The 16623-nt window shown below is 41.9% G+C and overlaps 4 protein-coding genes and 1 non-coding gene across 11 annotated transcripts in view; 2 read left to right on the plus strand and 3 right to left on the minus strand.

The window, feature by feature from the left end:
* LOC143354018 (ribosomal protein S6 kinase alpha-5) overlaps positions 1-11083 on the plus strand; it is a 57192-nt gene extending 46109 nt beyond the window's left edge. For all 5 annotated transcript variants that reach the window (XM_076787679.1, XM_076787680.1, XM_076787677.1 and 2 more), the window contains 2 exons: positions 1344-1544; positions 3788-11083. In XM_076787679.1, coding sequence (XP_076643794.1) covers positions 1344-1544; positions 3788-5743 — 2157 coding nt within the window. In that variant the 3' untranslated portion in view covers positions 5744-11083. The remainder of the gene's footprint in view (positions 1-1343; positions 1545-3787) is intronic.
* Positions 11084-12171: 1088 nt separating this feature from the next.
* On the minus strand, positions 12172-12244 carry Trnar-acg (transfer RNA arginine (anticodon ACG)). The gene has a single exon. It is a non-coding gene; the product is annotated as a tRNA-Arg (tRNA).
* A 171-nt stretch (positions 12245-12415) lies between these two features.
* Positions 12416-13338, minus strand: LOC143354627 (UPF0488 protein CG14286). Its single transcript, XM_076788883.1, has 2 exons — positions 13151-13338; positions 12416-13057 (listed from the first exon to the last, which is right to left on the minus strand). The coding sequence occupies exons 1-2, from the start codon at positions 13169-13171 to the stop codon at positions 12530-12532; spliced, it is 549 nt and encodes a 182-aa protein (XP_076644998.1). The 5' UTR covers positions 13172-13338; the 3' UTR covers positions 12416-12529.
* Positions 13339-13702: 364 nt separating this feature from the next.
* Mrpl23 (mitochondrial ribosomal protein L23) lies at positions 13703-14662 on the plus strand. Of its 2 annotated transcripts, none has more exons than XM_076787693.1 (3): positions 13703-13987; positions 14101-14377; positions 14464-14662. In XM_076787693.1, exons 1-3 carry the CDS (start codon positions 13974-13976, stop codon positions 14611-14613), a joined length of 441 nt encoding a protein of 146 aa, XP_076643808.1. In that variant the 5' UTR covers positions 13703-13973; the 3' UTR covers positions 14614-14662. The 2 variants fall into 2 exon arrangements, with proteins under 2 accessions (XP_076643808.1, XP_076643809.1); XM_076787694.1 differs by having other exon boundaries at positions 13719-13842.
* Positions 14627-16038, minus strand: LOC143354024 (uncharacterized protein CG13380-like). 2 transcript variants are annotated; one of them, XM_076787695.1, is made up of 3 exons: positions 15845-16038; positions 14956-15142; positions 14627-14874 (listed from the first exon to the last, which is right to left on the minus strand). In XM_076787695.1, exons 2-3 carry the CDS (start codon positions 15139-15141, stop codon positions 14803-14805), a joined length of 258 nt encoding a protein of 85 aa, XP_076643810.1. In that variant the 5' UTR covers position 15142; positions 15845-16038; the 3' UTR covers positions 14627-14802. The 2 variants fall into 2 exon arrangements, with proteins under 2 accessions (XP_076643810.1, XP_076643811.1); XM_076787696.1 differs by having other exon boundaries at positions 14956-15158.
* Between the last annotated feature and the right edge of the window lie 585 nt (positions 16039-16623).

Here is a 16623-nt window from a genome sequence, read left to right on the forward strand (position 1 = left end):
TGAAGAATTTTTCTGAATCACAGTTATAGGATACAAGTTATGGAATACTATACAATTTTGCACCCAACGTAACTATAATATTTTAATTCATCTACCAACCGTAGCGATACCTGTTTCATTTTCCAAGCGTCACCCATCACCTTTCAAATACTTCTAGTCATTCAAATAATTACCAGCGATACCGTGGATATATATAAACATCATAATTCTCGACAAGATAAAAACTCTATCACATTCAACGTGCGTGCATTGCCAACTTATTAAGCAAAATGGTTGACGCAAATTGTTTTTCATATAAGAGGATCGATTAACTATAAATCCGATTCTCGAAACGACAAAAATTAACATGTAAACAATACAGTCAAACCTGTTTTTGTGCGGTGGATAGGGACCGCATAAAAGAAACCGCACAAAAAAATATTGAGAAACTTCATAAATAACTATAACAAATAATTTTTTACAACATATTAAAGAAAATTTGTTATGCGATGGAGAGGGACCGCATAAAAAACGTCTCATTTAGAAAATATGTCAAAGATTTACGAAATAGCGAGAAAGTGCTTTCCAAACGAAATAAATAATTAAATTACACATGGAAACATTTAAAAAAAATTTAACCCTTAGCACTCGAATGGCGACTGTAAGGCGCCACTAAAAATTGCTGTGTCGTTATTCAAAATATTTGTTACATTATTGAATTTGTTTGCATTTAATAAATCACTAAACGCTTCAGTATTGTACGAGTAAAGTGCACCATTGCACAAAAAAAAAAAATATATCGAAGGGAAATATTCTAGGTCGGAAGAAATGTTTCGTTTTCAAGTTAACACTAAACCTACCACAGCCGGTCAAAATGACCGTTCCACATTTTTTATTTTACAGTTACTGAAATTGTAAAAGTGCTTTCGTGGGAAATGATTAAATAAATATATTTAGGACAGAATGTATTATAATACGAACCGCACAAAATCCAAATAAATTCAATCTCGTGATTTTTATAAGACAACATGTATTAGTTGCTTTTAAGACTCGGTAGGTTTAGAAATTTTCAAAATGCACACAATTCAATACTACTCGTCGTAGTCCAAAACGCGCATCTTCTTGTGATGAGAACATGACAAGGGTGTTATAATGCCAACACCGTTGGCATTCATATACCGCATAAAAAAATCGCACAAAACAAATCGCATAGAAAAGGACCGCACATTAACAGATTTGACTGTATTAAATAGCTCGTTTCATTTGTCTCTCTATCAGTCAGGATTCGTCCGAACAAACTGTAGGCGGAACGATGATGTGCCCCCATAAGAGCTCCAAGCGACTGAGAATGTTTTCTGTTGCAGCTGGGGATCATATACAGGGACATCAAGCTGGAAAACATTTTGTTGGACAGGGAGGGGCATATCGTGCTAACAGATTTCGGGCTGAGCAAAGAGTTCCTGCCGCACGAAAGGGACAGCAACGCTCGTGCCTACTCCTTTTGCGGAACTATCGAGTACATGGCACCGGAAGTGGTACGAGGGGGCTCCGCGGGCCACGATATTGTGAGTCAGGATGAATTTACGTCACGATCTCTGTTCCCTTACCGTTCTTGGAACTTCGCTATCGCACCCCCCCCCCCGAGCCTCTCGTCACTGTCAAACACGATGTTTATCGGCCCGTTGTTTATTCCGATAATCGACGCGACGACGCCTGATTTCGTGAGACCAACCAACACACGCGTCAACATGGGCACGCCAACGTGATCTCTTTATCGTCCCGGTTGCCTTTCTACAAGCTCCGGCTACTCCCAGCAAACGAAAACGCGTGTGACCTAGTAGACGTACCAATGACCTTGACCGATGACCTCACAATCAACATTATTTGTATTGAACCGAAAAAACAAAAATTTATGATGCTCTCAGAGCCAAAACTCCGTAGATTCGCGATAAGGTAGAGTGACCAAGTTACCGACGAAAATAGGCAAAAATGGTTTTACGTGCCTCAACTTTTCGTCCTTATATGAGAATATTTTTTGCTGGGAAAGGACTCATGCAAATATCTCCAGCTACAAATTGAGCTATATTTTGTCATGATTCTCTGCAAAATAAAACTAAAAACTTGAAACACGTTTCAATACAGAGCAAAAAATGTAACAAGTTTAGTCACAGACTCAAGACCAAGACGGATCTTAAGTCAGTGGCTGAAAGCTGTGAACGGAAATTATGAAGCAGTGACTCTGAAAAAGTCACGTGACTACCCTTGGCTTTTCGTGCTGACATTTATACAGTAACATTCGGTTGCATTAAGTTCCATCTCACATTAAGTTCCTTAATATCGGCATTTTGCATACATGTTTATTTATACTCTATGAATACTCACCATTTTTTTTAAGTGAAAATGATCAAAACTGACGGAGTTACATGTCGTTGCACAGGGTTCGTTTAAAAAAAAAGGCTGACACGATTCCGATCGTTCTGCTTATCTGAAATGAAAAAATCAAAAGGATTCTTGATTAGCATGATTGTGATGATAGAAAAAAATTTTTTCTTAGTTTGTTTTAGCTCGCTAAACATGAAAAAAGCCAGGAAAAATTCAAAGTACCGCCATTTTATAAATTTTACCCATAAAAGAATATCTCTGAAACAAATCATGTGAAAACAGAGTCTGGAGTACTTCGACTCAACCAATGCACCAAGCACATTAGGAAAACAGCTTTCGTGACAGCCTAGTAGAGTGCATTCTCGATATATGTCAACAACACGGGTCCTGCCAGCGTCATGTATCGTCCAGGAAACATACCCGAGCTGTGTTATGTTTACACTCCTCGGCGTCAGAGGCCTCTCGAGCTTCCTGGTCTCTCACTGGGTATACCCAGGTAGTGGGGATAATTCCGCGACGTTTATCATCCAGGCCTTGCCGACATATATAGAGAAATCACTGTAATTTCTCTAACACTGCTGTTCTTCTCAGGCTTATAAAGAATGTAAAATTTAAATCATCGTAATAGTGTATTTGCACGATTTGGAAATAACACGGTTGAAAGCGTCTTTATAATTCCAACAATTCTAATAATTTGGGGTTGGTCAATTTGACCGGAAAGCTGGCACAGGTGTAGCGTTAAATACTACGTCAACGGGTTAGGAGCAATAAACAACAGGCTCCGCTAAATTCCCAATAAAACTATCGAATAAGTTAATCGAGGAGAACATCAGAGTTAAACGTTCCATTATGCATAAAGCTTAACAACTGCAGCGGGGCGATGAATTGAACACGAGGAAACGGGTGGCCGAGCTTTTAAATGTTGAAGCGCGGACTGCGCTCGAATTACCGGAATCGTAAATTCGAATCCTCGAATTTCAGCTTTGCACGGTCCGTAAAGCTACGCGCACGCTGCTTCTCGTATCCCCTAACGACGTCTAACGGAATTTCCAAGAACTATAGGCGGGATAGGCGTTCCGGTACAGCTATGTTCACGCTGAAGCAACAACGAGTACATAACTTGTGATTCACATCGCATGTGCATCGAAAAAATAATACAGGAAAAGGGAAACAAGATGCGACGAAGGCGACGTTGCTTCAGTGTGGACGCAGCTTAACGTGTTTCTGTGTAACGTAACCAGGGACTTAAAACCGGTATGACTTTTATACCGCTATTGATATAATATCGATAATAAAATAATACTGGCTCGAAAGATGTGGTTAAAAATACTTTGGAAATTATAGTAGAATAGGGAAACCGACAAAATTACCGATAAATAACGGCATAATACCAATAGAACCGGTATAATGGCAATATAATTTTCAGGCGGTGGACTGGTGGAGCGTAGGCGTGCTCACGTACGAATTGCTGACCGGGGCGTCGCCTTTTACGGTCGACGGCGAGAAGAACACGCAGCAGGACATTTCCCGAAGGATCCTGAAGACGGACCCTCCGATACCAAGCCACCTGAGTCCCACGGTTCGAGACTTTATCCTGCGTCTGTTGGTGAAGGACCCTCGACAAAGGTTGGGCGGTGGACCCGACGACGCCAAGGAACTGAAAGACCACCCTTTCTTCAGGAAAGCACCTCCTCCTTTCAGCTGGGATGCCCTCGAGAGAAGACAAATCACCCCTCCCTTTGTGCCTCGCATCACCCACGAGCTGGACACCAGCAACTTCTCCGACGAGTTCACGAAAATGATCGCGGCGGACAGTCCCGCGGTAGTACCTCCGAACTACGACAAGATCTTCAGAGGTTACTCGTACGTGGCGCCGTCGATCCTCTTCGGCGAGAACGTGGTCAGCAAGGACATCTTCAAAGAGGCGACGAAAGCGAGCACCGAGTCGCAAAGACCGTCCGCGTCGGACGTCCTCGCAGCCAGATTCGAGGAGTCCACCTTCTTCCAAACCTACGAGCTCGATCCTCGCGAGGAAGCGTTAGGGGACGGTAGCTTCTCGGTCTGCCGGAAGTGTAGACACAGGAAAACGCAGCAGGAGTTCGCCGTGAAGATCGTCAGCCGTAGGATCGACTGCGGCAGGGAGGCTAGCTTGCTGAGGACCTGCCAAGGTCATTCGAACGTGGTGAAGCTGGTGGAGGTGTTGCAGGACAGAGCGCACACCTATTTGGTGATGGAGCTGTTGTCAGGGGGGGAATTGCTGCGGAGGCCGAGGCCGTTCACGGAGCAACAGGCGAACAGGATAATGCGTCAGCTGGCGTCCGCGGTGCGGTTCATGCACTCGAGGGGCGTCGTGCACAGAGACTTGAAACCCGAGAACATAGTGTTCGCGCACGAGGGCGAGGACTCGCCGGTGAAGATCGTCGACTTCGGTTTCGCCAGAGTGAAGAGGGGCTGCGAGCCTCTGCACACGCCTTGCTTCACGCTTCCGTACGCCGCACCCGAAGTCGTGGCTAGACAAGGGTACGACCAGAGCTGCGACCTGTGGAGTCTGGGGGCCATCTTGTACTCGATGCTGTCCGGGAAACCTCTGTTCAGGACCGGCTCCCCGGACCTGGTAACCAGGATCCGGGCCGGGGAGATCGACTTCGAAAGCGAAGCCTGGAGCCACGTGTCTAGCCTGGCGAAGCAGGTCGCGAAAGGTTTGTTAACCGTCGACCCGAACAAAAGACTGACCGCGAGCGGCTTGGCCAATCACCCGTGGCTCGCCGAATCCAGTACTTCCGTCGACGTGATCACGCTCGATATCAACACGAACGCCTGTTTCCTGGAGAAGCCGGAGGGCTTCCGGTTGCGCGAGGTGGACGGGGCCAGGCTGGCGCAGCGCAGGAAGCTGCACAAGCGATCGACTTCCAGCTCGGTGTCCTCTTCGGCGTCCACCACATCCTCCAGCCCATCCGTGCAGCTGCTACGACCGCCGAGCGCGGCGACGAATCCGGCGACATCCGCTTCCCCTGCGCAGCCCAGCGCGTTCGACTTCGGCGAGGACAAGGTGAACGAGTACCTCAGCTCCCTCTCGTCTTCCTCCGACTCGAACTCGCCGAGGATCATGCAGCAGGACGCGCCCAAGAAGCGGCGCAAGCGGGACGCCGACGACGAGGACACCAAGTCCAAACGGCACAAGAGACACGGCGACAACGAGGTCTATAAAAGTAGAACCGGCCCGGTCACCAGGTCCAGGAAGAGAAAGCTGGAAGAGCAGACTGTCAACGACACGGACGACCTTGTGGTCTCGGAAGGATCGCACACAGACCCCAGGGACGTTCACCGGAAACAGAAGGCCGGCAAACGGCCAAAAAGGATAGCCACCATCATCGTGGAGTAAATCGTGTGCACCCACCTCGAATCGGTTCGGCAGTCTCGCACCTCCTCGTGTCTCCTATGCATTTGCCACGTGATTATGATAATGATGATGATGATGTTGATGAAGCTGTTGTAACGTTGCTGCCTTCGAAGCTCACGCGCGAGCGAACCATTGCGTCATTCCTATTTCCGGAACTAGGCCCAGGGAGCACCCTTTCAAATTTCGTGCGCGTGCGGTCAGCGTTGCACGATAAAGACAGACTTCCGTTTCACCGAGGCCCAGATGTCCATACTAATCGTTGATCGGCCACGGGCATTGCACCTTAGTGTACCGAGCGAAATGTATCGGGTTTCTCTGTTGAGAATGATTTTTTGCTTGGCCAGATCTTTTCGAAATTTGTATAGCTTAGAGCAGTGATTGGCTTCCTCCACCAACGGCTTTTTCCTGCAGCGCGCACCTTCGCTGTACAGCGTTGCCTCGTGGATGTGGATAGACGGCATAAGTCGTGCACGGGTCGATTATGGCAGGACGTACGAGGGGAGAGACGGAGGCACCGCTACGCAACAAAGATGCGCGCTGCACGAAAGAGACGTTGGTGGGGGAACCAGGCAGCTGAGGGGCCCCTACCGGCTGGCTTAGACCGGTCTTACAATTTGTAATGTAGTCTAAGGAATTATTGTGCAGACTCGGAGCACGAGATTTGGTGAGGAAAGAGTGCCTAATAGTAGATAGCGTGTTTCAGTTTTCTGTCTGATATTCTCCCACGGAAAAGATGATGTGTTTGTTTTGGAAATTGTTTACAACCCATTATGAGAAGAATTCATCTTCTTAGCTGAACGCTGCACGCCGATGGACTCGCACTCGGTTTTCATGGGCTCCCTGCGCGACACTGTTCCTTATTGCAATCTTTAAATTATTGTAGATACATTTTAATTTTATGCCATGCTTGGGGTAACGAATCATTGAGCGGAGCTCGGGGGTATAGTATTCTAAACAGGAAATAAGGAACGCCATTTCATTTTCGTTTTGACGAACCACAAATTTTCTTTATTTTATAGCAGTATTAACTTTTGAAGAAGAGGCACTCGAATGACTGAAATAGAACAATACAGGCAACATAGTTTGCCAATGTACCAGTAGTATTTTTGCCATAAACGCATAAAATTCATAGTGCAGTCACGAATAGTACCGTGAACTTTTTCTCCCAATCTTCTCAATTATTCTTATTCATTTTGTTTCCCAATATGTTCCAGGTGAATTAAAAATGAGGTTAAACAATGTTTTCGAATACTATGTCCTGTCAGCTCCGTGACGTCGATACCGCTAGGCATTTGTGTATATAATACTATATTCTCCTAAACGAGCGTCACCGTTGTTGTTGCGGGGGAACGTCGACGTTCCCAGCCGGATCCTAACGCGCTAGAGCCTCCTTCTCGTTGATTCTTTCTTTCACGTTGTCTGTGATGAACCGTAAAAACGTTGAAGCGCTTCATCGTTTTCCCTGGGCGTGGTTCCCGATGCCCGAATCGCCTTCTACTCAGCCCCCTGCCCCCCTAACGTTCCGTAAGACACAGGGTGGTCCATTATTAGCTGTTAGAACCTGGCAAACTGAGTGGACGACTTTGGGGGAACAGTCCGGCAGCATGAAACAAGAATACTCCTACTGTTACAATCTTTTCGTTGCTCAGCCCTTCCTTATTCTCAAGATATCCTCCATAAAATCATCTACAATCGAAATGACACAAATGGGTAACTCTTCGCAAAGAAAAAGGGTAAATAACCGAAAGCAATGCAAAAATGAATTTCTTTGTATGTACACGATGTTGTTCCTCCTTCGTCCGCCATCTTCTTTCTCTTCCTCCACCCTGCGTCCCCTAAAGTCATCTACACGGTGCGACCGTCAAACGGATGATCCTCGACGAAAGCAGATCGCTGCGAACAGAATGAAATCATTTCCGAGGTAATCGGCCGTGAATATTCCTCAAGAGCGCGTGTGTCATCGAGCAGAACCCGACGCCTGTGTCTGTCCATCGCACGCCGCTTCTACTTACTAAGTTTCAAAATGGCGGTCCTCGGGAAGCCATTCGTTCCAATACTTTCGCGCAGGATCGTCCTTTGGGTTGCGAGAACGTTCTCGGAGTCATCTTGTTCGCTAGACGCGAAGAGAGGAACGAGATCGAGAGAGAGACAGAGAGAGAGAGAGAGAGAGAGAGAGAGAGAGAGAGAGACGTCGTCCCGAGCGAGGACTGCTCGCGAAAACTCCCCGAAAAAAATTAGCAAAATGTGCCTCCGGAAGCTCGCAAACGAGAGCGAGTGGAAGAAAAGACAATTTCGCGGCGGCGTAAATACACGCGCGCCCCACCTCGAACGGTTCGTGAACGGCGAGGAAAACTTATTTATTTAACGGAATAGGCGTGTACTCGACTAAAGGGAGTGTCCGTTGTATGTGTGTGCGTATGTGTGTGCGCGCGAGTCGACGAGAAAAAGAGAAAAAATAAGTGAATGATACCCGCCGATTTTACAGAGTACTCGAAACGGTTCTGTTCACGAGCATATATCGACAATGCTATTCTTATACATTGATTTTTAGTCCTGAATCTTTATAAAAATATTATATATTAAAGTATATATATACATATATATACACACACACACACATACACACACGCATAGATATATATACATATATATATGTACTTGTACACGAACGACACACAAGAACATACATGTGTACATTATATAGGATGTTAGAGATTAGGGTCGACGAGGTCATCGAGTATTATACGTGTTTCTCGAAATTCCTTTCGTACGTCACCGCTCGAGACGCGTGGAGTCGGTTGTTCAAGGTCACGAAAATGATTCCCAGAAGGAATGAATTTAATTGTGCAATACTGCGTCCGATCCGACTGTGCCTAATTTTGCACAGCCAATCACGTTAAGCTAAGCTTGGTCTTCAAACTTCGCCGACTCGCGAAACCCTGAAGACTATAAATCTGTTTTGCGGATCCCCCGTCGTCTGCGGAGAAGATATTGTTAACCCTTTGCACTCTGAACATCCTTTGACACCGTTAACAATTTCGATTGTTGAAACGAAGCTCTCTGGAGAGCCAAAACATTTGACTCCGAGAAGAGCGAGCTGAAGATGTTGGTAAATTTATGTACTTTGATTTCTTTTGCTGACCTGCTTTGTTTTGATACCAAGAAAGATAGTATTGCTATTACTATTGTAATTATTGAGCAGCAGATTACGAGTGCTAAGGGTTAACACAAGCCTGCGAGAAGATAGCAATTTTTGTGTTTCAGTTCGTTCTTTTGAAAAGTCGCTTAACACGGTTTGAACACCGTTTAAACTACAGAGTGTCCCAAAAAATGTATTACCTTGGAAGGGGCGATTCCTGGCGCGATTTGAAGTAACATTTTCCTTTGCGAAAATGTTCTCCGCGGCTTAGTTAAGGAGTTATTAGGGAAAAACGCAGACCAATCAGAGCGCGGATACAGCAGGTGGATTCTGACTCAGCCAATGCCAACGATACGCTCAGTGGTAGCTGTCGCCGACCCAGGATTCCCCTATTATAGCTGCGCTCTGATTGGTCCGTGTTTTTCGTCAATAATTCCTTAATAAAACCGCGGAGAACATTTTCGCAAAGGGAAAAGTTACTTCGAATGATGTTAGGAATTAGCCTTTTCAAGAAGATACAACATTTTTGGGACACCCTGTATAATTATAATTGTATTCCCCGCAGTACCACAGTTAATGATCACATGGCATCGAACATCGGATTCGGTTCGTCCCGACCGTTTTTTCGATCGAACAAGAACATATAAAGAGCGATTTAATCGATGGAGCATCGAATTGTTATTGAAGATCAAGAAGGAGAGATAGTTGCACCTTTTAGAGAGAGAGAAAGTGAGCGAGAGAAAGAAAGAGAGAGGTTTCAGAGTGTGTAGAGGAGAGTCCGCGACGAGATTTATTTTCGTAGATGTTTTTAACGCAACGTTTCAACCCCTCGCTGGCCCTCGAGCCCCGCAATACGTCGACGAACACGCCTACTCTAGTCCAAAATTGCCGTCTCGTGGAAGCCGGTTCGAAATTCCGATTTCCGTCTCACGTGTCAATCATCGGCGAGGAGTTGAAACCGTTGCATTGTTGAGAGAGAGAGAGAGAGAGAGAGAGAGAGAGAGAACGAGAAATAGAAAGCTACTTCTTTAAATGGTGGTGGTAGTCCGTTACGTTTTGAGCTTCGTTGAACGATTGGTTGAGTGTACCGTGACTCGCGAACTTATTCTAACCCGTAGAGATCGTTCTGCAGACAAATCGAAAATGTGGAATAACATTTTCGCATACGGCGCTCCGTTTTCGAGAAAATTCAGTTTCAAAGTCTGGAGGGCGTGGCCTGCGCCGTGGGCGTGGCGTTGAACGCTCCTCGTCTTCAAATCCGATTATCTTGGGAACTAAGCGAGCTACGGGAAAAATTCTTTTCACGATTCCGATACGTTTCTTTAGCATAGAACCGCTGGCTGTTCTTATTGTTTCTGTTTGTTTTGTTAATATTGTATTATAAACGAAATTGTGATAAAAAAAAGGCTTAACCCTGTTCGCTCGAAGCTGTTCTGACCCCAGATATCAGAAACTTCAGCCTATCCAGAACATTTTCTAATGAAAAGATGGAGTTGGGCCTGTTTGTTTATATATCATTTTTATATAGTTTGTTTATAATTTTTAGCAATTCATTTTTAGCGAAGATTGTGTTATTGAATAATTTTTAGTGAAATCGTTTCGAATTATGATATCGTTATTTTCAGAGGCGTTTTAAAGTTATCTTCGAGCGGAAAGGGTAGAACCGAAGGAAGCTAGCAAGGTTCGTTAATTATTTTGCGCGCGCTTTAATGAGTCCGCGAGCTGCTGCGCGTCGATTTAACCTGTGCGAGACGAGAGGAAAGAGATGTCCGGGAAAATGGAGGACGTGTTTTGCGACGGAAATATGGCGAAGACTGAAATGGTTGTACACCGACTCAGGGAACAGAGAGACGCGATCGAGGATTCTCTAAAAATTCTCCAAAAGTGCAGAACACGAGGAATAGGCGTTCCACGGAGTGACGCGTGCTTCTACCAAAGACGACCGAAATGAAATATAAACAAACAAACAAATAAACAAACAAACAAACAAACAAACAAACAAAACAAACGATAAAATAGAAATTGCTCTGCAAAGACCAAAAATGAAACTCGCGCTTACCTTTGTCGAGAGCGTGAAAAACTGTATCGTGATTTATTTGGGCGTAAATAGTTATCACGTGAGCAAGAGAGAAAGAGGGAGAGAGAGAGAGAGAGAGAGAGAGAGAGAGAGAGAGAGAGAGCGACCGAGTGTGAAAGAGAATAAAAATAAAAAGAAACTAAAATGATAAAAAAAGAGAGAGAGAGAAATAAACAAATGATGATGATGAAGAAACAAAGAACTATTTAAATGAGAGAAATGAACAGATATAAAAGAATTATATATTTAATATAAGACTATACTAGATAAACAAAAAAAAAACATATTTCTTTAATAAGAGGATATTTCTATTTAGGATCGTAACGAAGTCATTAACCGAGTCTTAATGAGTTGAGTCAGTTGGCCCGGTCCGGCGGAGGAACTGATTTCTCTTTTTCTAGATACATATATCAACTGTTACGTTATTAAGAATGGTGAGGAATGGAACGGCCGAGCAATTCCTTGAAGAATACGTATATTTGTACACGGGACGTCGTAAGAGTCTAGTGCATTCTTCTCCGTAATTCGTATGTTTGATACCCCCATATCATCGAGGTTCCAGGTTCACGCGCGTCCGCGAGGTACACATTTATTTTCAGTTCGATGACGATCAACCAACACGAGAAAATATTATTTCATCCTGCTTTCTAATCGCATCCTCATCGGCGGATTAATGAAATTTTGCGATAGACTTTTGAGACATCCTACGTGTATGTATTATTATATACATATATAGTTATATACGGATTCCAGCTTGTACCATACGATAAAGAGTGCTGTTCTGTTGCTATAAGTACGTAAGAGAGACGAAATACCTTTGTTACTACTGGTTGTTAAATATATCATAACATAATATTTATTTACATAACCGGATTCTTATTCTGATTCAAACCCTCGCCCCCTATGCAATTAAACTCTCTTTTTAACTACTGGATAGGTTCAACTAATTGGTTTGTTTCTGTTAACATATTTGTTTATTGAAGCACATGTTACCGTAAAAATCGTACGAAATATGAATGAATTGAGTCTTGTTATGATTAGTAATCGTTTAGTAATCGGTTCTAGTGTTATGAGTAGTGATATTTTTTTTTTATTAATTATTCTTGCAATTTTACCACATAAATGGATGACGCTAGATAATTTGTCAACACCTCGAGTTAATATTACAATGAAAAAACGAGAAAAAAAAGAAATCGATCCTGCCAGGATTCGAACCTGGAATCTTCTGATCCGTAGTCAGACGCGTTATCCGTTGCGCCACAGGACCATGTTATCAACATTATTAATGTTTAAGTATTTAATCAAATACTGATAACAACAAGTAAGCTTATTATATTTAATCATGATTAATTTACCTAATTGTTTTAAAATTCTAGTTCAGGAACGAGTCCAATATTCTAACAGGTACGACATTCTACAGAAACATTACTCTAATCTGTTTAGAATAAAATACAATATTTATTTATGGATAATAAGATGCAGTATAAAGGATAAAAAATGAGAAATAAAACTATTTACAGCTGTACATAGGCAGATTTACAAAGTACAGTATTTATTCCTTGATAGTAAAATTAAATCTAAACGCAGTCTCAACATTGTTAACAGAGTGATCGTTTGTCTTTGCAGACACATTGTCACTGTCCAACTCCTGTTTCTCGTTTGTTGATTTACAAGCTGCTTTTTTAACAAATACATATTTTTCTTTTTGTTTGGCTGCGGATACGAAATTCATCGAACACGCTGTTTTCCCATGTTTCTGCTCCTCCAAAGCCATTTTTTCTCTGTAATTTCCTAGAGCATTTCTCATGACTTGTCTCTTTTTTACCAATGGTGCCATGTTGCTTTTTAAAACGTTTAAACATTTAGTCATATCTTGTGCCTGCTTGTCAGAAAGCTTGCCAGCGGTCAGACAAGTTTCCAATTGTTGAATGCACCAGCATAATTCAAGCTCAAATTGATCCTCAGCTTCTTGCGTTAAACCACTTGCGGTTTCTGCACTCTTACTTCCAGAACCGCTTGCAGAATTTGTTGCTTTTGGAGGACCAGTACTTTTCTTGGGCACAGTTGACTTTTTACTGCCCTGAAAATAATAAACACAATTGTTTAATATCTTGGAGGATTTATAAAAGAGGATTATTTCTTACACAATAATCAAAGAGGAAAATAAACGTACCGGCTTAGGCTTCGGAGGCATTATTAGTTAGTTAGGTATCAAGCTCATTCACTTTTCTAATCGTTAATATTCTGTTTCATAGTTTTGACTTTGAAAGTGTTGTTGTTTTTAACTGCAATTTCAGATTCAGGTTCATGTACCACAAAACGCTATAACTACCTAGCGGTTAAGGAATGAACTAAATTCTATATACCATGTAATGTGTAAGACAAGGAGAGCCTGAGTGTATGACAAGGATAGTGATATCATTGTCATGCCACCTCCTTTTGAACATTATTTCATACAGGCTTTACTAAGCCTGTGGCATAAATCAGAACTAGCTTCAACCACAGACGAGGTGTAGGAGTAGACCAGTCACCAAATGTATTATTTTGTCTCACGTCCGCGGGGCTCTAGAACACCCTTACCATTTCTGTATCACATCCTACTGTATCGGTCGGAACCTAATATTGTGGAGTTAATATCACAGACGAGATGTAGGAGTACACCAGTTACCTTATCACCGACGAGATATATTGATCTCGTCGGTGGTAGAGGGCGTAGGAAATCTAGTTGTTGTTAACGATGTCGGTATTTCAGATCGTGACACACGTCCTTCCTGACATTGGTAATGTAAATTGCTTGACTACTGGTTGCACTTGATGACTGCTAGATGGCTTTATTGAATTGTTATGTTCACGCTGGAATGTAAGGTTATGTTCTCTATATTTTTAAATTAACAGCCGCTTGTATTGCTGTTTAAACCATTTTCAACACAAAAATCGAATATAAACGAATCATCGAGTGTTAGATATTTAAAGTTTTCTAATTTAGCAACTACAAAATGTCCACTCGGTGGTATGTCCAATTCTTGTAATATAATAAGGATTAACTTTCTCAGAATGTTGATACAATAATTCTGTCTGATATTACTACTTGATTGATTTACATTATTTATTTCGATCTTTTAGGTATCCTTTGTATCAAAGGGGTAACCCACAGCTCAGGGTTTTCCTTCCAAACTTTTGGATGAAACTCGTCTCATGTAAGAATCAGCCAGAAAATGTTGTTAAGTTTCATTGTTCAATGGAAATGACAAAGTTTGATATTCAGAATTATTTAGAAAAGATTTACAATGTGTACCCGGCTCATATTAGGACTGCAATTACCCTTGGAGAAATGAAAAGGTGCAAATTTAGAGGGAATGTAATTAAAGATGACGATATCAAAGTAGCTTTTGTTTCTTTGGTAGGTGAAATGTTTGTTTCTATCTATACTCAATAAGAATGAAGCAAACTGAATTATATATGCATAAATGCCGTTTATATTTATAGAAAAAAGGTGATAAATTCACTTTTCCGGATCTGTTTCCACCAAAGGATACCACAGCTGATGATGAACACAAGAAAGAGTCTGAAAATGAATACAAAAAATACATAGAACCGAATCAAATGCCAGGTTTACCCACTTGGTTTAGAATGTAATAAATTCGCTTGTACATTACAAAAAGAAATAAAGTTTATTTAATCTGTACATCAGCTAACTTTATACTCGTATAAAAAATAAAATATATATCGGACAGATCTATAGCAAAATTAAAGAATATACTGTACATATAACAAGTGATATGCTTGTCCTGGATAGTTAAAGCTTCAGCATTTGATATACATAATTTAAAATTCAGTTAACATAAAGCCATAGGCTTTGCATTGCGGACACTGCGCAATATCAAACAAAAATATTGTCTGAAAAAGAGATAACAAACAGAGAAATAAATAACGCAAAGAAAATGATTGCTGCTAAGAATGAATTTAAAAGAAACAAACCTGTGGATGAATAGGGCAAAAGTAACGTACCCTGCCCTTTGTAAAGTATCCGCAAACATTGCATAGTACAGAACAATGGGGTCTGTTGCAGAGACATTTCTCGGGCGACAAAGTGCTTATAGCTATTCCTCTTCCTTTGGCCACCCTCGAGGAATTGCATTTACCAGACAGTAGATTGGAATACATTCTGCAAGAAACCGTATCTGATTAATTTATGAAATTATCAACACAATGATTATCAAAATATGAAGGGTCTGCAAAAAAAATGGGTATATATTCTATGTAGCATTAGTATACAACGAAAGAAATTGCAAATTAAGAATTCCAGTTTTTCCCATGGTCCCTTTGCACAAGTGTGCAACCAACAATTACAGACATTCAGCATCTCCCTAAACAGAGCAAAGAAAACTATGTTGGATGAAACGGATACTTTCTATATTATACATTCGACCCGTTTATAAACGGTTCGTTAACGAACGACTGCATTTCGAATCGTAAATTCATGACACAAATTCCTACGTGCGAACGTGATTCATTCTGTTCTATTCGTGACGCCTTTGGTACTCTTGAGCCGCGTTTAATTTCCGGCTCGTTGGAGCACCACTTGCGGACCTGTTGTCCGATTTCTTATCGTTCGTCTGTGCACTCGATTTAATAAGACACAAGTGCACCAATTCGAATGCATTCGTCTTCGGAAACGTTTTTGCGAACAGCTGACTTTCACGCGCGTTCATATTTTCACCGTAGCAGTCGAATTATGAGGTAGAAATTAAATCGAACCCAGACTCACTTAATTCGAATTAAATGAAGTTCGCAGCAAAATAAATGTTAGAATTTGTCGCATCGGTACACACGTATTTGCGGCGTGTGAACAACTCAGTCTACTTACTTGTAATACTCGAAGTCCTCGTAATATTAGACGTCAGATTTCATGTTTCCTTCGAACGTAAATATACACGTTAACGTACGCACTGCTCGCGAACAATCAGTGTAACCCTGTCTGGGACAAATGAAAGCACAATGAAAATCTCGTAGACACGGGAACGTGAATAGAAAATAGAATTTCTCAAGGTGGAAAGTACTTTGTAATATTTTCTTCTTGACAGAAGAACTTGAAGCTCGGAAGACGTCTTGTCGGTCGACACGCTGCCGCGCTTCTGGCGCGTGAATCGTGCCCCGATAAACACTTTAAAAAAGAAAACAAAAGCAAAGTAAACACACTTGAAATCAGCCGGCTATCGTGTAAAAAATAGGAATAGATAAACGAGATATTGCTAACCTATTGTACCACCAAAGACTATTCCATGTCTACACGTATTTCGGTCCATTTTTATATGCATCCTGCAATTTTGTTACAAATTCATCAAAAGCATGCTCGAGTTTATTCTGTTGGAATGTCTTGATTGTTATTGCTATGGCAAGAAGGTAAAATTAGTATTTTATCGTTATTAATACTGCTAATGCAAAATATTGTTAGAATAATACGTAATTTTATAAATAGATTGCGGATTTTATGCATTTACTGACAAAAATTAATAAATTGAATTTAAAACAGCAGGAAGATAGAAAAAATTATTTTCGTCCCGTCGAAATTATTGAGGAAAGAATTACGATTTCATTTGGTTACTGTTTTTGTCAAAATTGACGCAGACAATTTTTATTTTACAT

The sequence above is a fragment of the Halictus rubicundus genome, chromosome 5, assembly GCF_050948215.1.
Source record: "Halictus rubicundus isolate RS-2024b chromosome 5, iyHalRubi1_principal, whole genome shotgun sequence".
In the NCBI taxonomy this organism is placed as follows: domain Eukaryota; kingdom Metazoa; phylum Arthropoda; class Insecta; order Hymenoptera; family Halictidae; genus Halictus; species Halictus rubicundus.